The sequence below is a fragment of the Chanos chanos genome, chromosome 15, assembly GCF_902362185.1.
Source record: "Chanos chanos chromosome 15, fChaCha1.1, whole genome shotgun sequence".
NCBI classification, from domain to species: domain Eukaryota; kingdom Metazoa; phylum Chordata; class Actinopteri; order Gonorynchiformes; family Chanidae; genus Chanos; species Chanos chanos.
In genome coordinates, this window is record NC_044509.1 from 11,878,160 (window position 1) to 11,898,585 (window position 20,426).

At 41.8% G+C, this 20,426-nt stretch overlaps 1 protein-coding gene across 1 annotated transcript; it reads left to right on the forward strand.

Annotated features, from left to right (window-relative positions):
- The first annotated feature begins 4 nt into the window (after positions 1–4).
- slc7a1a (solute carrier family 7 member 1a) lies at positions 5–19,720 on the forward strand. Its single transcript, XM_030792414.1, has 12 exons — positions 5–166; positions 6,401–6,826; positions 7,143–7,301; positions 8,111–8,282; positions 8,772–8,905; positions 10,808–11,030; positions 11,962–12,101; positions 15,034–15,136; positions 15,276–15,481; positions 15,890–16,041; positions 16,142–16,250; positions 16,626–19,720. The coding sequence occupies exons 2-12, from the start codon at positions 6,457–6,459 to the stop codon at positions 16,811–16,813; spliced, it is 1,956 nt and encodes a 651-aa protein (XP_030648274.1). The 5' UTR covers positions 5–166; positions 6,401–6,456; the 3' UTR covers positions 16,814–19,720.
- Positions 19,721–20,426: the final 706 nt, after the last annotated feature.

The following is a 20,426-nucleotide window of genomic DNA, read 5'->3' on the forward strand; positions in this document are numbered from 1 at the left end:
ACCTTGCATCACAAATTAGTCTTCACCACCTGTCAAGAAAGCCATATAACCACAGCGTATGCTTTAAGTGGATCTGGTCTAATAGAGGGTTCTGCACGGTCTACTACACTATCAACAAGACTTGGAGGATTAGTGCGGTAGTGCGTGCGTTCAGACCAGCCGAAAGGTAGGATACGCTTGCCATACTACACGCATCTAATGTTTCGATGAATGCAAAATGTTTTCAAAATGGTTTTGGATTGGAGCATAATTTACAAAACTAACGTTTGTAAACCATTCTTAGCTGTGTTCAACGTCTGCTTAAACGTTTAATCCAAACAGATTTTAAATTTGGTTTTCACACATAAGGACATAGTTTGTTCAGTCATGCACATGGTCAAATCTGAATCCATTTTAGCCTTCGTGCTACGTAGCACTTCGGGAAAACGTGGGATAGGCTGTGGGAGTACGGGGTCTCCCCTGCGCTGGAACACCCCGAACTGAGCCTCTAGTAGTACTAACTTACGCAAGACAGTCCGCAAGTTACTCCATTTCTAGATCTGTACTGTACTGTAGAATTAGCGGCATTTTCTTATTTAATTTGTGTGCCCTAGTCCACCACAAATAACAGTTAAAAACCTGAGTCGCACTTTGTGTAGTCTATGCTGCGTGTTTTACTAATAGATCAGTGCTTTTACTGTTAAATTTGCACTCAACTCAGGTGGTCTGTAATGACTGCTACAGGTACCGCTCCATACTCTGACGACGAAGACTTTCTGCATTTTGTTCCTTTTCAGCTCTATTATATATACTATTCTGACTTATTTGCATAGTACAGAAGTTCTGCACTCACAAGATGTCCCCATTTCTGGCTTTAATGATGGTAACAAATTCAAGCACCGGTTCCATATCTTTGTTTTAAAAGCACATATTTCACATATTAAGTTAAAAAAACAAGTTTCATTTTGATAGATTAGTCTCTTACCATGTCATTGTTTCTAAGCATGATGTACAATATTTGGAACAGATCACGTTATCTCAGCCTCGTGTTCTAGGCTATTCTGAACTATCAGCAAATGATTTTCCGTGGTAGAAAGCAATATTTATAATACTTGTAAATATGGAACTTGGATGAATCCAACGGTTTTTTTGGTTTTTTTTTGTTCCGTTGAAGGTTTAATGCGTGACGTATGTTCTTAATTAGAAAACCATCCATTAGCTGAATCACCCTGTGTTGAAGTTTGCGCGCTTTACAGAAACGTAACAACTACAAAGAAGCCATTCAGCGGTGTACATTCAGTCGAGAAATTTCCCTCGTTGGGGTACTTAAAATACAGGTCAAATAAAGGTATTACTCGGACAGTTCCTAAAGCTGTCTTACGTTTCCCCAGCCACCTACCCACTGACTAAGCATCATGCTTACAAATTGATACACACACTCCCTCTCTCTCTAGGTGTGTGTGTGTGTGTGTGAGTGATGGGAAGGAGGGAGAGATGATGTTAGGAAACTAAGCAAAGAGGTGATGGTGTCTTGCGTTGCCGTCTCTTAAATACGATACCTTCGTTGGATGATATGTGACCATCTCCAGCAGAATATTTTTACACGTTGTGATTTATCTCTTAACACCCAGGTCTCCTGAAAGTAGGTCACATACATCTGTTTTGTTATGTAATATTTAAGGTACATGTTTAGGCTCGCCTCTCCTCTGGATCAAGAATATGCAAAGAAAAAGAAAGAAAAAAAAAAAAGAAGATTGCCTTGTAAGGGCGAGAAATTCACTGTGAAGTGTAAGTGACCTGCACAAATATGCACAGACCTGTCAAGAGGAAAGGGACCACATATTTTCACTCTGCCACACTGGAGCACTGGCTTAGTTCAAAAAAACCATGTTCAGAGACAAGCCACTGATTCACATGGTTAACATGCATCAGTATTCGCATTGACCATCATTCATTGATTCTTAAAGACATGAAAGAATTACTCTTGTGTCTTTTCTGGCAATGTTGTTTTGAGGGAGGTGTCTTGTGTGGGGGTGTGTCTCTGAAGGACTCATAGGTACGGAGCTGGATGGATGCCCGGTTACGGGACAGCTGAACGGCTGACCTGCCACTGCACCTTGCTGGAACCATCATCACATTGGGCTTTATATGAAGTGTTTGCCAATGTCGAGACTACACCCCCCACCCCATCCCCCCCCCAACTCCCAGTGCGCTCGTGACGGACAACACATCCTATCACAAACCACGTCCGTTACGATCAGTATGTAAGGGGTCCGTTAAGATCCGTATTTAATCCTGTTGGCCGGCTGTCTTAGCAGAATTCCTCATTAGCATTTTTTGGCGTCGTTGCTATGATACCTGTTGGGTCTAAGGTGATAACAACAGGGCCACAGCCAGGGGTCAGAGCCATAGGAGAGACCGTCAGTCACGTGTTTCAGAATCTGTGTCAACAGTTTTAATAGCTCTGCTCATGCCACTTGATATTTGCTGGGATCTTTTCTGCTCTTTGCCTTAATTCGGAGTAGACAGTCGCACATAGTTAGACAGAGTTTTTTTTTTATGTTTTTTTATTGGATTGAGCCACGAGTTTTCAGGCATGTTTTATTTCAGCGGCAGTCTGTTTGCCACATACTTTTTTAGAGTGCCAAAATAAAATAATGGTCACAAGATTTCAGAAGAAATGTAGTCAGAGCAACAAGGTCACAGCACTGACCTCAATTCACTCATGAGGTGATTCTCTGCAGCCCTCCTTCTGAAGAAAAAAAGAGAGCGAGAGAGAGGAAGAATATGTGATGTTTGTGTGTCTCTTTATGTTCTCATTGGAGAGAGGGTTCATCTTGAAATGCATCGCAGTCAGAGTCAAGGGCATTTCGTTGTTCAGACGGGATCCGTCCGTCAGACAGTTTAGTCCTATAATTTATGGACTTTTTTATGTAGGCTAAAACTTTCCATTGAGGTACTTGGAACGGTTTTTTGGAATGATTGGCCAAAACCCTGCTCAGTGCTCGTCGTTTCTCACGATAACACTTTGTTGTGCGGTGATTGGTCATTAGAAGACCACACCGCCGGTCTGCCCACCAGCTTAATATAGCCAGACAGATAACTAACGTTCCCCTTCTCTGAGGAAAGAATGTGAAATGGTGCCATCTCCCATCTACCTTGCACAACCCTGACCCCCAGGTTGCAATATTCACATTGACTGATTAATTCCCTGTTGTTCTTGTTTTTGTTTTCCAAATGCCCACTCCACCTGGACGGCAGACACTTTTTCGTCCATTGGTGGTGTTTTTTTGGGGTTTTTTTGAGTCCCTCTCCTCATAAGATTTCCTCACATTTATCTTCGAGGGGCTGAGAGAAACATAATGCTTCGTGGTTGCATGCGAAGGATTGATGCCGGCAGAGGTCTGTGTCCGTGGAAACATGGACGAGTGTCAGCTTACCCACGTCCCCCCCCCCGCCCCCCAGTCTCGTTCTCCTTACCTCGACTGGCCTTTTAGGTCAGATACTGGATGGCACCTCTACAGATGTCTATTATGGTCCTTAGCCACCCAGTCCGAGAGCAGTTTAGACCGGATTTGATTCACGTGGCACACACTGGGAAACCTAGAGACCATCAGTCTTGGCCAGCTGGATGTGGTCCACAGGTTGACTGTCCAGATTTCTACCGAGAGGAGAGCTAATGCTTAGATACACTGTGTACAATGCAGTGGATTCACAGTGGAGGCCTGAGAGGAAGCTAGCCTGAACTCGGTAAACTCTCGTAAAAGTTATACAGTCAAGTTCACCCCTGGATATAGGTGTTTTACCAGCCGTGTTCACAAACTGTTACATTTTTTCTTCCTTCAGTTTGGTCCTTGTCTTGTTTGTGTCCGTAGTATTCCTGGTACAGAGAATCTGGCCTTTCTGAATCTTTTCTTCTTTTTTTTTTTATTTTTCTTTTTTGTTTTGCTTGTGGAAGATGAGGGTGACAGGTTTAGAAGTACTTGAAAGAGTGAGAGAGACACTTTGATGTGAGGTTTAGCGTGGTCGTTGAGGCTGCCTGGAATAGCTTTGACCATGTGATGCGTTAGCTTTCTATTTGTAGGGCAGGAGTCTACATGAACTGCAATTCCAGGGCTCTCCGAAGATAAGTGCGATAAGTCCCCTCACACTCCCTCTCTCTCTCTCCCTCTCTCTCTCTTTCTCTCTCTCTCTCTCTTCAGGTGAGGCGTGTGCAGAGTTTTAGTGAGTATGATTGTTTTTACGCTCTGCTATACTTTGCCCCAAAGGGCTTCTAGCTCTTGAGTTTTGTGGCTCACTGTCTCTTATTTGAACAGTTCGTTTCACTAATTTTCATCGGCACCTAAGAAGTTGGAGTTCATGACCTTCTCAGGTTTTCACCCATGCGACTGCTCATGGCACTGTCATAGAACTCTTTTTCTTTGTTTCTATACATTTCAGGTAGATATTCCTGTTACTTAGCAACTCTCTTGATTGAATGCCTTTATTTTTCCCCCAGGTGTGCAGCCTCTGTTTACGATTACGTAACTTCCATCGGCTTGTGTGGATTTATGTATTTTTGGGAGTTTTTGAATATTCGTCCCTCGTTGAGGCCGGTCTCATTTTAGCAGGCATGTCTGTACTGGTACCAAGAGTTTTATCAAGCACACATTGTATCCCTGTGGCTTAATTTTGCGCGAAAGAACGCACAAGACAGTATTGTGGGAGTGACCCAGTCCTGAGGCCCTCATTTTTACAATGAGTGCCTCGGGTTGTGTTTTGCAGAATTATGTCTCTAATCCCATTTTAATGAACTTCCGGTATTAAATGCTATTAAAACGAGAACGGAGTTCAAAATCCTTAATTACTTTTTGTGTTGGTCTGTTTTGGTGCAGGCCACAGGTGCTGTGTGTTTACGCAGGCTTGATGACAAACCCCCTTTTAAAGACACAGCGTGAACCGTACATGCTTTACATCCATGACTTTGCAAATATGCTCCTTTTTTTTTTCTTTCTTTCTATCCGTGTTCAGGACATGTTGTTGTGCTGACCTATTAGAGGTCAGACACTTGATACCTTGCAGGCGTGTCAGGAAAGAAAACTAAAGGTCATAATCTCTTCTCTACGGAAACTTTCCGTTTACGAATGCCTTGATAGGTATGCTATGATTGGAGGTAAAGTTCCTTGGAGCCCTTATTTTGTCATGGGTACTTTTTGGATCGGAGCCTAAAGAGAAGTGAGTCATGCTATGTGACAACATATGTGACAATGTAATTTACGTGCATGACCCCTTCCACACCCCCCACCACCACCACCACACACACACACACACACACACACACACACAAGAACACACACAAACACCCACATCCAGAAAGGCTTATCTGTTTGGGCTGGCTTGGATAAACATGCCCACACTTAGATGAATCAGTCCTGTTTAGTGTTTATGTGAATAGCTTCATACAGTTCATTCATCTTTTTAGGGTGACATTATTGTCATTTCTCAAAGTTCTGACAGGACATGCCCTAAGGAAAAAAAAAATGCATTAGCTAATTAGCATCTTATCTATCTATCTATCTATCTATCTATCTATCTATCTATCTATCTATCTATCTATCTATCTATCTATCTATCTATCTATCTATGTGTAGTGGTTTGGATATAACCAGTGAGTAAAGCATTTTGAGACAGACAGTTTTCTCTGTTTGTAATTATATTTTCTCTGTAACTGTGTTTCTCTTGGTTACGTAACTTAAGTTAGTGGCCCCAAGATTGTTCCACAGTAGGATGGATTATCCTCCCGGGAACTCTCCGGTTCTGCCAATAGTCACATTTTGTGGATTTCCATGTGTGTTACCCAACACAGAGTGAAACAGTTCTACGCTTAAAGAACTGAGTGACATTTTAAAGCACAAGCCCTTTAAGACCGAAATTCCACTGTTGTCTCACACGCTGTACAGTGGACGCAGTTTGATCTATGGAGGTTTTTACTGAAGAACTGTTTGGACCTTTTCTTCCATTTTTTTTCTCATCTAAAGCATTCTTATTCACTGACATGCTTTCTGTTTATAAAATGGTTGTATGATTAAAAAAAGAAAATACAGTGGTTTGGTTTTGAAGAAAATGTAAATTTTCATGGTGTTGTAATACATTTGGAGAAGCAATGCAGTGTTAATGTGTTTTATTTTTCTCATAACCAATCTGTCACATGACCAAATCACAATGTAACTTCCTCTATTCCCTAAATGAGAGAATCTTCCCATGGAACTCGTATTGAAAAAGCTTCACGATGCACAAAAACAACAGGTCTTGGGTGGGTGGGTGGGTGGGGGTTGCATCGTGAAACCATAAATTCTAACACTGTTCAAATGCGAATCACATGTTCAACTTGTAACTGAACCGTCTGCTCTTGCGCTCCATTCTTCTCCGCTTCTTGTTTTAGGTACTGGTGACCTCTGACCTGTGTTCTCTGTGGGGGACGACTGAGACGCTCTGGCCATGGTTTTGGACAAGCTGCTGGGCTTTGGGAAGCAGCTGCTGAGGGTTAAGGTGGTGGACTGCAGCACGGAGGACTCGCGTCTCTCGCGATGCCTCAACACCTTCGACCTGGTGGCGTTGGGCGTGGGCAGCACTCTGGGCGCGGGCGTCTACGTCCTGGCGGGGGCGGTGGCCCGGGACAATGCCGGACCGGCCATCGTCCTCTCCTTCCTCATAGCCGCCCTGGCTTCGGTCCTGGCCGGACTCTGCTACGCTGAGTTTGGTGCCCGAGTCCCAAAGACAGGCTCCGCCTACCTGTACAGCTACGTGACTGTGGGAGAGCTCTGGGCATTTGTGACTGGCTGGAACCTCATTCTCTCCTATATTATTGGTAAGACAGTACAGACACCAGAGATACTAGCGTAGTTAGGGTGTGGCAGCTTAAAGTCTTGCTCCTAGCTGGACGTGAGACTAAGCACCAAGAGTGTTTTAAGCGTGAAACTGGGGTAGGTGTGGTGTTCACTCCGAACGTCTCAAAGATTGAGTACCATCGGAACCAGTAAGGGACCAGACTCATAAAACACCACATTTCTTTGACATGATGCGTTTTTTGACTGTTCAGATGAATAGTAGATCTGCACAACTCTTAACGTTTCAGCAGAAAACCTTTGCTGTGCTGTTGTAAGTCTGATTTTTACATGTTTCAGGGACGTCGAGCGTAGCCAGAGCGTGGAGCGCCACGTTTGACGAGCTGATTGGGAAACATATTGAACATTTCTGTCGTCAGTATATGAGTATGAAAGCTCCAGGAATACTGGCCGAGTATCCAGACATGTTCGCTGTTGTCATCATTCTCACTCTGACAGGTAAAAAAAAAAAAGAAAAGAAAAGAAAAACTCTTCGATAATCAAAGATAATCAGACAATACACTGCTCCCTAAAGAGACTGTTCCCCAAAATATCAAAGTATAGACCAATCTGTGCTAGAACAGGGCTAGATAGCCAGAAATCCATATCACCATAAGTCAGTGTATTCACCTAAATAGCAATATATATGTAAGCAATATATGAAATGGTAAGACATTTTTGTCTTTTTGATTTTTGACGTTTGTCCTATCAATTTCGTTGTGCACCTTGCTCCACAGATCAGTGTGTCACCTGATAAAAACTGTCACAATAAGATGTTTTTCTGTTTTCAAATATTTGCTTTATAAATACAACATACACAGAGTGTACTTTGTGCCAAGTTCAAAGTGTTCAGTTGCATGAAGGAACATTGTGTCACCTAATTACCAAAAATACTCACACAAGGAATTCTGGCTTGGTCAGGGATCCAAGAGGCTGGCTTTGGTAATGTGTTTTCTTTTGTAGTATCCCTAGCCCTCTTCCATGTTCTGTCTGATGTAATTGTCTATTTCAGTCCTGCTGAGTCAAAAAAAAAAAAAAAACTTTACTCCTACTCTTCATTGAACCTGCAGGTTATTCACCATGCAAATCACAGGTTCTTTCACAGTTATTGACTTGATTTGGTGGAGGAGTTTAATGGTTTTAAATTGAGCTTAAAATGTACGGTACTGTTTAAACTTGATGTGCCCCCTTTCCTGTTTGCCTGTAGGCTTTATACTGTAAATGGTAGTGTGTAAACTGGATGTACCCCCTTTCCTGTTTGCCCGTAGGCTTGCTGGCCTTTGGGGTGAAGGAGTCGGCCATGGTCAATAAGGTCTTCACCTGCATCAACATTCTAGTCTTGCTTTTCATGGTCGTCTCAGGTCTAGTCAAAGGTACGCTCAAGAACTGGCACCTAGACCCAGATGCCATACTCAGTGGAACCAACTCCTCCACCTCCAAGTGAGCAGCATGGTGTTAAAGGCAGTCCTCCCATTCAGTCTCTCATCCCTTTATTGTTATTGTTGTTGTTGTTGTTTTGGTTTTTTGTATAACGTGTGTAGCAGATATTTTAAAGTTGTGTCAGAGAACCTCTGAAATTCACACCTTTTTAAAATTTGTCTAAAGCACTGGTTCCTAGACTGCTCCTCTCCTGCCCTGCATATGTTTGTTTCAGCCCAGCATTAGCACACCTGAGAACTTTGATCAAAGAATCCTCATCACACCTTCGATTAGATTGATCAGCTGGGTTAATGAAGGGTTAAAACAAGGATACACAGGCCTGGGGAGCCATGAGGAACAGATTGAGAACCAGCGATCTAAAACATATTAGATTCTATATTAAGCGTTGTTTTGTTTTTCAGAGAACTCTGAATATTTCGGAAAAATACTTTTACTGTCAGGCTAACGAAGCCACTCTCTGACGTTCGCTCCTTCTCACTTTTGTGACAGCGTGACGGAGCCGTTGCCGTCGGTGGAAAGCCTCGGGGTGGGCGGCTTTATGCCGTTTGGCTTCACCGGGGTCCTCTCTGGGGCAGCAACCTGTTTTTACGCCTTTGTGGGATTTGACTGTATCGCCACCACAGGTGAGTGTAAGAGAAAACAAACAAACCTCTCTTTAGTCGTCTCGTTCCCTGTGTCATCGCCGAGCCAGGCATTGCGTCACATATCTGTTTGAGCCGCTTTGGCACAGAGGTCTAATCTGTGACGCAGTCCCTAGTACTGATGCAGTCTCTTGGATTTCGTCTGAATATTAGGCAAAAGCGGTCAGCAGAATCATTGCTTGTGTTGTCGTTGCAAACCTGAGAAGTCGCCCTCGCAGTTTTTTTTTTTTTTTATTGGTTCAAGGTTTGTGTCAACTCAAGAGTGTTTGTCATAGATTTTCTCTTCCAAAAAATAGGCCCCCTCCATGCCTCCCCTCCCCGGTCACACCTCCGTGTTCCTGTTTTGTGATTGGTAGGGGTTTTTTCCAGGTTATGTCTGGGGATGTTTTTCCACTTCTCATGGTCAATCCTGTTTAGGAAAAAGCCTTAATCTGGCCCCTCCTCCGCTGTGACAGACAGCCAGCGTACAACTGGTCCTGTCTCAGCTACGGCCTTTTCTCCGGTCTTCTGTTGGCAGAACACACGTACACACACACACGCACGCACGCTCTCACATTCCCTTCCCAGGCTGTACTTAACAAGGTCAGACTTTAAAGCAGACATATACCAAACAGGCCAGGGTTTTTGTCGGGATTGACCCTGAAACAGACTAAAAGAGTATCTATAAAAAGTAATAAACCCATTTTTTTCCCACAGACCACTAATCATATTTTTTTTTTAAAAAAAAAGCATTTTCTGATGAGGAACTCAATACTGATATATATCTACTAAATTGTTTCATTGCTGAGCCAAAGAGGTAGTAATCAAATTATATTGCATAAGGATCACAAGTGAATCCATTCACTAAGTTTTGAATAGTCAAAAAAAAGAACCAGGTGGAGTCGTTTTAACTGATTTTAATGTTTTAGAGATTCCCACAAAATTGCCAACTCCCATTGCTTGGTGTTGGATTTGCAAAGAACAAAACTTTTTTTTTTTTTTAACCTGAGGAGCAGGTGTGTGTAGACTCTTCTGTCAGTCAGAGATCAGTATGACTGATTGATATAGTAAAACCAACAGGACCTAGACCCCTCAGGACTGGACTAGGCCGTGTGCAGAACATGACATGTAAAAACACTTACAAGGGAGAACTGTTTCATACCTTGACGTTGACGTCTTTGTCTATGCTGGTTATGTGCCAGTATCTTAGTAGTATGTCTACAGAAGAGGTGGAAACATATGGAAGTGTGTTGTAGTTTGATGCTAATGTAAGCAGCCAGAATTCCAGAGCTCTTCTCTCAGTTTCCTTTTTTACAGTATTTGTGGATTAATGCCAATAAATGCCAAACTCCTCACCATTTCATCAGTTGTTTTGTAGTAGTTAAATATTAACAGAACAACATATTGTTTTGCTGGCACCTGCATGCTTGTTTGTTTTATATTATTAACAATTCAATAACACAAAAAACACAAAATTTGTACCAACTTCAATAAAAGTCTTAACAAAGGTCCTTGTAGTCTTGGAGCACATACCTCATTCACTAATTGTGTTAAAGAAAATCGTATTATTCTTCAGTGTACTAAGAACTTTCCTGACGTCCAAATCTGGGTCAAAAAAAGTAGCTGAGGTATTAGAATGGCTAGGGTCTGTCCAAATACCCTTACATGGTTCCTTTACCTTGTGTCCATTTCTGCTAAAGTTGTCAAATTCTAATAGGACTGAATGTCTTCAAATTATACCAAAACAAACTTCATCACATCTGACATCGACCCTGTTCAATAATGGAGCAAGGTCACAAGGAAAGGGAACGCCAAGTAGTGTCGGGACAAGGCCCAAGGTCGTTAACGTACGTTTTTGCTTGACCCTACGTCCTTGCCAACCTGTGGTATAAACGTGTCTCGTAGGTGAGGAGGTGAAGAATCCTCAGAGAGCCATTCCCATAGGCATCGTGTCCTCCCTCCTCATCTGTTTCGTGGCTTACTTCGGGGTGTCTGCCGCCCTCACTATGATGATGCCGTATTACATGCTGGATAAGAACAGTCCCCTTCCCGTGGCCTTTAAGTACGTAGGCTGGGAAGGAGCCACTTACGCCGTAGCGGTGGGCTCTCTCTGTGCCCTCTCCACCAGGTAAGATGACCTCTGCCTCGTCCGTTGGCCCATTCCTCTGGGTGGGGTACAGTAGGTGGGTGTCGCGTATGTTCTGGGCTCCTGCCTGAGCAGAAAGTGCATGTCCGTGCATGAGTATATTTATCTGAGGTTGTACATGTGAGCCTCTTGCTAAAAATATTAGTAGAATATTTTGGCTTGAGTATTGCACCATAAAAAACTCTCTCCATAGTTACATAAGCCCTTATGCTAATCCGTATGTGGAAATGAAATTCAGGCTCTGTATTCAAACAATAAATAACCTGAACATTTATATATCATATGTGTATATAGTATTCATATTAAATGTGAGCTGAATATATGTATTTGTTAGACTACCCCTTTGTACAATATATTAAACAGCAAATAAATTTCATTAGTATTATTCAGTTGCTTTTCCCAAAAATCCTTTATTTTGTGTATGTTTCCCTGCATACTCTCTCACCTCTAAAGATTTAAGTGTTGTAGATTTTTATAGAACTGCTCACAGCCACTGGTCCACATGAAATCAGAAATCCCTGTCCTTTTTCTCGATATTTCTTCATTATGCATACTTGCTCCTTAAATGTATGTCATATACAGATCTCCTAGTCTAATCAAAATGGCTTACAATCAGGGGTATGCCCATGAAACTTGGATTGAATGAATAAACCTTGGGTTATTTTTTGAAAGGCACAGATAAAAAGAATATAACACCTTTTCTAGCAGGGGTGTGTGTGTGTGTGTGTGTGTGTATATATAACCTATGAAATAATTTGTTCCATTAATGTTTCTCTCGGGTGTGTGGAAATGTGTAGTATGTGGTGGGGCCTCTATGCTACCATATTTCAATCTCAGATCATTCTGTTCCTCTGTTTGTTTTTCTCTTGCATTTGCATGGCATGGTATATTCTCTCCCTGTCTCTTGTGCCAGCTTGCTTGGTGCCATGTTCCCAATGCCCAGGGTCATCTGGGCTATGGCATGCGACGGCCTGCTCTTCAAATACATGGCTGAAGTGAGTCCTAGAACCAAAACTCCCTTAGCCGCTACGCTAACATCAGGCGTGGTTGCAGGTGAGAATGGGTTTTAATGTCACTAACACCATTCCTCCACGTGGCCAGACTGGACAGCTCCATTTTTCACTGTCTCAACAAAACCTTCACGTTCAGCAAGTGAATATTATACTCGTGTAGGGGGGGGGCGCACGTCTCTGAAAGGCCAGTTGTGACATCTGGCAAGAGTGCATCTCCATCTGTTTAAGATTATGAGCAGGAGTCCTGCTAAAGCATGCTGTCATTGCGCATGGTGCTTTTGCATCTCCTCGAGTTAGAACTTTCCAGAAAGGCATTGCATGGGTGTTAAGATTGGGTGTTTGGATCGGCTGGTTTTTGGACGCTTAACACATGCTGATGCGTTTCCGTGTTTTTTTTATGCATGAGTTGACACCATGACCCCGGTAAAACTTAGGCGAACCGTTTTTATGGAAGGCTCATGATTTTTTTTTTGTTTGTTTGTTTGTTTGTTGGTTTCTCTTTTTTTTGTCCCCTTCCCTTCCACCTATACCCGTTTTATCCATACCCAGTCTGCTGGGCTCCATGTTCCCCCTCCCCCGTATAATCTTTGCCATGGCACGCGACGGTCTGCTCTTCCGATTTCTGTCCCGAGTGAGCGAGAGGAAGACTCCCATCATGTCCACTATGGCGGCAGGGGTCATGTCTGGTAAGCTAAGTGGCAGGTGGAGGTGCTTTTTTGTGTCTGGGGTATTTTCACCCCTGTGAGTATTCAGTGTGGACCAGAGGAAAAATCTGGCCTTGGACCATTAAATGCTGTTTAGACAACAGGTACGTGGGAATTCACCCACATAAACAAAGAGGTTACTGGAGTCGGTGTGGGGTTTCCTTACGCATCATATCTAATTTGACCGATATTATTAAGTTTTGGGGCTTTTTGTGTTGATCTCATTTCATGAAATGTAACCTGCACGGAGGCTTCCAAAGGGTCCGGTTTACCCGCCCCGTCATGGAGGTGTTTGGATGGCTTTGTTCTCTCAACATAAAAAAGCTGATAGACTGTAAACCATGTTATCTGGAGGGTTTTCCATCATCTTGTTCAGTTTTTCTTTTCATGTAAATGTACCATTTACAAAAATCTTCCTGTCATGGTTTTAAACCACCGATTTCTCTCAACTCAATGAGGCCATCAGTCACAAACAGTATCAATAGCTGATCCCAGCAACAGGAGTACCACTTTTCACTAGATTTTCAAATCTGTGTGTGTGTGTTTCCATTGATGTGTAGAGTGCCTTGTGGTGGGCATGCCCATTGGGTGTTGCAGTTTGCCAAACTGCATAAGAGCAGTCAAATTACATCTGACCTGGAGTCAGTGCGTACTCATTTGCTCTGTTCTGCAGCTTCATAGTAGGCTTTTCCCCCCAGATATTTCTTAAAACAATCTCAGACCCAGTCTGTTTTACCTGTAGTATCTTCAGTCTTTTTTCAAATCAAACAAGCCTTGCTTGTATATCCTCTTATCTTTTTGAACAGATGGGAACATTTATTTCTCCAATGATAAACATGATAAAGTAACACATTCAGTATAGAGACAGAACTGTTTACATTGCAGTGAGAAATGGCATTTAAAACACTACGCACTAGGGGTGGGAATTGTCACAGACGCCATGATACAACACTATCACGATACTTAGGCCACGATCCGATATTGCGATTCTTTACATTTTATGAAAGTGCAAATATTGCGATTCAGTTCTGCAATACATTGTGATTTATTTCTCCCATATACTATTAAAATGTATTATAGGTCATAAGGAAAATAACACACAACCTCAGTTCATCTCACTTGAATCTTCCTATTTAATTATGTGGAAAAAATTATCTACTGTACTTTTTGTGAATTGTACAGAATACCAGCTCAGTCCTTCATTGAACACACACATGAAATGAACACAGGACCTCAGTCACAAGTCAATGCAATGAACACAGGACCATGCTGATGAGTGTGTGGGCAACTTTGTCAAATTAAGTGTGTCCAAGGTACGTTGATTTGGAGGTGTGGTTTTCGCTCGTATCACCTCCTCATCTCCCAGTAACTCCGGATGGTGCCTTGTGAGATGAGTCCTCAAGTTGGTCGTATTTCTCGGGTATTTGATTTTCACGTGGCACTGCAAACGGCATGTTGCATGTCAAGTTCATTATGCACTGTATTTTGGAAGCCGAAGTAAAGCCACACTCTCGACTTGAAAGCAGACAGCACGTTATGTATGGGAGTCTCTGGAGCCATCTTGGCAACTCTGACTTCCTTTCCAATTTCCGCTGTGATGCAAGAGAAGAACGAGGTCTTGCGCCATCTTGTGGACTTCAGAAGCAATGTTATCAAGTAGACGTATGTACCAAAATAGAAGTATATTAAAAAAATTATAAAATAATATTAAATAATTGAATATCGATACTTGTCGCCGCTGTATCGATATAATATCATGCCAAAAATATCGCGATACTACACTATCGATTTTTTTTCTCCCGCCTCTACTCTAGCGTTGAGCGTGTTACAGATATCTTATGACCAGTCCCCCATGAGAATGACTGCATTTGTGTATATATCTGTTCTCCTTTGATTTTGAGACAAGATATCACTGGAGGACACAGTGTACAGTCTTGGATCAAAGACACTAACGTGGTAAAAAGGAGACAAATACTGAGAAATACCCACTTTAAGTTGGAGTGTTTACAGAGAAACACATTTATAGGGGTAGCTATAGTAACACAGCCATTTTGTGGAGGACAATATTAGCGTCAAATTACACAACCACATCTTAAACCTCTGTTTTATGGGTTATAATATTCTGTTTGGTCATGATTCAGATGGTGTATGACAGAAACAAGACCACAAAAACACTGCTGTGAAAAAACACTGTATTGGTATTCAGTCTTAATACTGCTCTCAAGCTGGGTTTCTCTGTTTATAGTCGCGTTCTCCTCTTCTCCACAGCCATAATGGCCTTCCTGTTTGACCTGAAGGACTTGGTAGACCTCATGTCTATTGGTACGTTGTTGGCCTATACCCTCGTCGCTGCCTGTGTCCTTGTCCTCAGGTGAGAGACAACTCACTGATGTAGAAGTTTTCTTTGCACATTTTTTGAGAGAGAAACATTTTTTGAAATAGAGACTTGTGCGTGGATGTTTATAATTGTTAGTGAAATGTAAAACCCCTGGAATGTCTCTTTGTTTCAGATACCAGCCAGAGCACTCAAGTCCGGCCTACCAGATGACCAGCACGCAGGAAGAGGTGGAGCTGAGTGAGACGATCAGCGTACCCAGTATGGGAATCCTTCCTGGAGTGGAGGAGCGATTCAGCTTCAAAAATCTGCTCTTCCCTGAGATCTCAGAGCCCACCAACCAGTCTGGCTTCTCCGTCAACATCTGCGCCAGTGTGCTCGGTAAAAAACACATTTGAATCACATTTGAAAAAACACACACACACTCACAGTTTCACATGGGTTTAACTGTCATTCTGGCTCTTTTTATGATTATAATAGCATAATCATATCCTATTTATGCCTTCAACATGTATTTCCCTTAGCTGCTCTTGGAGACCCACAACGCTGCATGTTTATTCTCCCTATTCTAACACCTCTGATTCAACTTATCAGCTAATTATCAAGCCTCTGGTTGACAGAAGTAGACATGTCAGAACAGGGAGAGACTTAAAATGTGCGGAGCTGGTTGGAAACAGAGATATAGACCAGCAGTTATTCCTTATTTTCTTTTTCTTTTTCTTTCCTCCCTCAAAGGAGTCGTGAATGTCTCACTTATTAATTTTGTTCTCTCTTTCTTTCCTACCGTAGGTATGTTAATTCTGACCTTCAGCATTCTGGCTGTCCAGGGCGGAACAGCGGCCTGGAACATAGCAGCCCTCAGCGTATTGGTTATGGTCTCCCTGGTTCTCACTTTGATCATATGGAGACAACCAGAAAGTAAAACCAAGCTCTCTTTTAAGGTTTGAGTCCCAATCTCCCCCAGACACCGTTAGCACACGTGATCTTCAGAGCTATGTGTTCTTTTATGTTCACACTCTTTGTGTTGATATCTCCTGACAGGTTCCCTTACTGCCTTTCATCCCTGTTGTCAGCATGTTTGTGAATATGTATTTAATGATGCAGCTGGATAGAGGCACCTGGATCAGATTTGCTGTCTGGATGTTTATAGGTACGTGCTGTAACAATGGGCTTAACATTATTTAAGATTCACATTACAACATGGATGTAGTGTAATAATATAGTAAACTGTATTCATTTTGTAGCATATTAATATACCAAATTATAACATTTCCAGCACTGCTGATATAACCGTTGCGTGTATATCGCCAAAATAAAGGTTCTCTATGTGCATTTAAGAATTGTGATCACAAGACTATCACAGACACATAAGCTGGTGAACTCTAAACGAGGTTAAATACAAACAAAAAAAATCCAGAAATGTGGAGACTTTACCAAATAACTCCGGTACACTCCAGCAGGCAGTTTGGCACAGCACTGTTTGTCAAAACCATATTTATTTCCCCTGTCCCTGTGTTTTGCTCAGGCCTGGTAATCTACTTTGGCTACGGGATTCGGCACAGCGCGGAGGCCACGCAGGCACGCTCCAGTCCCGACGAGGAGCTCAACGGGTACAAACCCACTTGCGCTTTGAACGGGAGCGCCATGTCCCCTGAAAAAGAGGCCTTCCTCAGTAACGGACTAGACGCCGGGGGTGATGAAGACGACCTCTAAGAGTGTTGTGCTTGAGTTTAAAAGTAAAAGACAGCGAATGTTTGAATGGCACACCCAACAACAACAACAACAACAACAAAAAAAGGAAAATCAGTCAAAAACAGTGCCGGGGGTGATGTTGCCTCCTTATTACACGAGAGTGTGGAGAATATTTTAGGTTGGAGAACAAATGCTGGAAGCCACTGATTAGTTTTGACGTTTCAGGATTCTGACAGTTTGGGTCTTTGTGTATGCAAGAACCTCATTTCTTTGAGAAACAAAAGAAAACACACACACACATACTCAAAAGACTGTTGAACAAAGGTCAGAGGAGAGGCATTTTACAGGAGCCTTGATGAGCTGTTAAAATCTACTTTAGGCAGAGGTGCTCTCACTCATAAATGAACGATGGCTGCTTTAAATTTTGAAATGCACTTTTGTAAGTGTCTTGATAAACTCACTGAAAGCTTCATTTGGAGAGGCGGGAAATGGAACAAAAAGGTCATGTGCCTTTATGACAAACCGTGCTGATTCACGCTAACGCAGGACTTAGTCATGCTAATGCACAATGCTAATTTGTAAGGCTGATCACCATTAGATGGTTACATTTTTAATGTTATCTTAACAGTTGAAAGCCTTGTTGAAAAAAAAAAGTCTTGTGTACGTAGAATGACTGTGCGTCAAAAAATCACTGACTTCTGTTACCAAGACCCATGCTGCTAGTCAACTCAGTGTTAAAACCCCACACCATCGTACGTTAATATGTACCGTTCTTGTTATTAGATGTTAATCACCCACTATTAGGGTTGATAAAAGCAGGGATATTGCCTAAATGCTTGTGAGTTTATGCTGACGTATATTGTTTTTTTGGGGGTTTTTTTTCATAACCTACTAATGCATTCTCATTACATACGATAATGAGCTCATAGATCAGGTAGGCTGTAGAGGCCCTTGGTTGCTACTGACACCTGGTGGTGTGGTGGAGAATGCCTCCAGCACGGATGGATAGGAGTTAGAACGAGCTGGAAAAAAAAAAAAAAAAAGGTTAAAAAGCTGTCACAGTGCTGGCTACTGTGTCCCTGTGCAGATGATGTCTGCCAGTGTAGCAGAAATTGATTTTGTTCATTTCTTGTTTTCTGAAAGGAATATTTCATAAATCTTTTAAGGGCAGTCTGAGGAGTCCAATTGTATCAAGGCTGATAATTGCTATGGAAACCATCTGTAGAGTTTTAGAGGTTTAGACAAAAAAACATCTTACCCTGGAGGTAAACAATATCCCTCAATGTTTTCAGGTTACAGTTTTGATAAAAAGGTGTGGTTATTGTAGGGCCTGTCTAGTTTAATCTCAACCCACCATGTTGCAGCGATTCCCTTGCCTGCTTTTACAGAAATGACAAGCTGTTTAGACATGGATTAAATGACTGTCTTTTTTTTTTCGGAAAGAAAGTAGCTTTTCGTTAATTAATTTTGCAGTATACACATTCAGCTTACTTGTGGTGAAATATTTGTTTGCAAACATTGCTTTTCTTAATGTTTCTAAGCAAAATTTGTAACAGGTGTGGATGTGTGCATACTTTTGGAGGATGGGTTTAATTGATCTTTATGGGATGGGCGTTGAAGAGTCATTGTTTTATTTAGTCTTCGTACTTGAACCCGCTGACAAACATTTGTGTTAATAAATAGACAACTTCTGTCGTCTAGCAAATGAAACATGCTACAAACAATGATATAGGCCTAACTGTACTTGTACTCAGACTAACACTATTTAATCACGGTGTTATAATGAAAACACTGTACATTTTACGTTGTTTACTGGCCTAAATTCAGTTGACGGCTTATGGAAATTAGGACAATTTTCATTTTTCAGAGCGTTTGAGTGAAATTAAGTTTGACCAGTCTGAAATTTGTGCTTCGGTGTCCTCTAATACATGTCTTTTTAGTTGAGGGACACCAGCCATATATCTTGTGACTTCGTTTTTTTTGTAATGTGACATGTTTTCTACGGCCGAGGTGAAAAGCAGAGTGATTGTTAATATTCTGTCAGCGGGGTATTATTACATGCTGGTATTTTTTATATAGAGAGAGAATGTTTATGGCTTACAGAGTAGTCTACAGTTATTTTTGAATGATATTGCTTTTATGTTAGAATACTTTACATTCTTTGCTTAATTTCATCACCACAGCCATAATTATCAAAAACTGTTATCAAAAAGTGACACGCGGTCATATTTAACTCAAATAACTTCACGAAGTCTGTAGAATCGCATTGACTACCTGCTCATGGCTTTTCCGTAACTGGCAACAGTCAAAATGTGATTGTAATTTAAAATGTCAAAGCTAAGCACTCTCAGTTCGTTGCTCTCGATTTGCCACTAATTTTGAGTTGAATTCGGGTCGAAGTCTCTTTTGAGCATCATGACTTATTTGTTATCGCTTATGCGGACATCGCTTATGCGCGAAAACAGAAATTGGGGGGGACGTGGACGTGGCCGTGTTTTCATTGCACCAACTGTTTAGTGCATATACTTACTCCGCTAAAGTGGCTTTTCCTTTTTGTTTAACCTGTAAACTTCATTTGAATTTAAAGGTTTAACCGATTTCATTGAAAAGCAACGTGCATTCGTTGTAATCATACTTCCCCTATAAAGAATGTACCGTTACGTACGAGTGTGTCCGATTCTGTGCATTGTCACTGAAGTTAAGACACTGTCTCATTTTTTTAGTGTTTGTAGATTTTTCGTTGTTTGTTGTGTTTTGTTTTGTTTTTTCATGGGTGTTACTGTGTTTGTCTCTAAATTTGGACCATTTCCTGTGCTCCTATGTAACGTTTCATGTACATGATGACTTTTTCTTCGAATAGTGTAATCCCTGTTTCCTATCTTACGAAACTGTTTAATTCGCTGCTGTAAATAAAAATGCTTTTTGTGATTTTTTTGACTCCCGTGCTACTTCTACATGTTATCTGGATATGGATGACAATAGGCCTATTTACTGTTTGTCTCAGCCGTATGTAGCTGTTAAAGACTAAACTGTTTTTCTGCCAAGTTCATTTGTGGACCGCTCAGTTCAAATACTGTATTTAAGGAGTTGCTCATGCTCTCGACCATAGGGGGCGCACGAGGCACACTAAAGAAGAGAGAACACCTTGGATGGAAGAGGATGGGCAGGACGCACGAAGATGCGCCACTTTATAAAGACGGAGCACGCGACTGGATGGTGCTTTCGGAGAGGTTTATTGTGCAGCTCAGCTGTGTTCTCGCGCAACTAGCATTTCCCAGGTAAGACCGCGTGTTATGATTGAAACAAGCCGGGGATGTATCACCATTCACGATCATTCTGGGAGTTAGAAGAGATTGTTGATAACGTAATTCTATTAATTTTCTCTTGTATAGTGGAGTTTTGCAGCATGAATACATGTGCATGACGACGTGGGGTGTTTAATTAATAAACTAATCGAAGGTTACCTGAGCCTGTCGGAATAATAGACTAGGAAATTGCACAGGTAGTGTTAAGTGAGATTTATACTATAAAGTGGCGTCTTCAAATTTTAAATACAATTTCACTTTTTTATCTTCTTGTTTGTTTGATAGGATGCGTGCTCATTCTGTGCATGCTAATCTTGATGTGTGATACT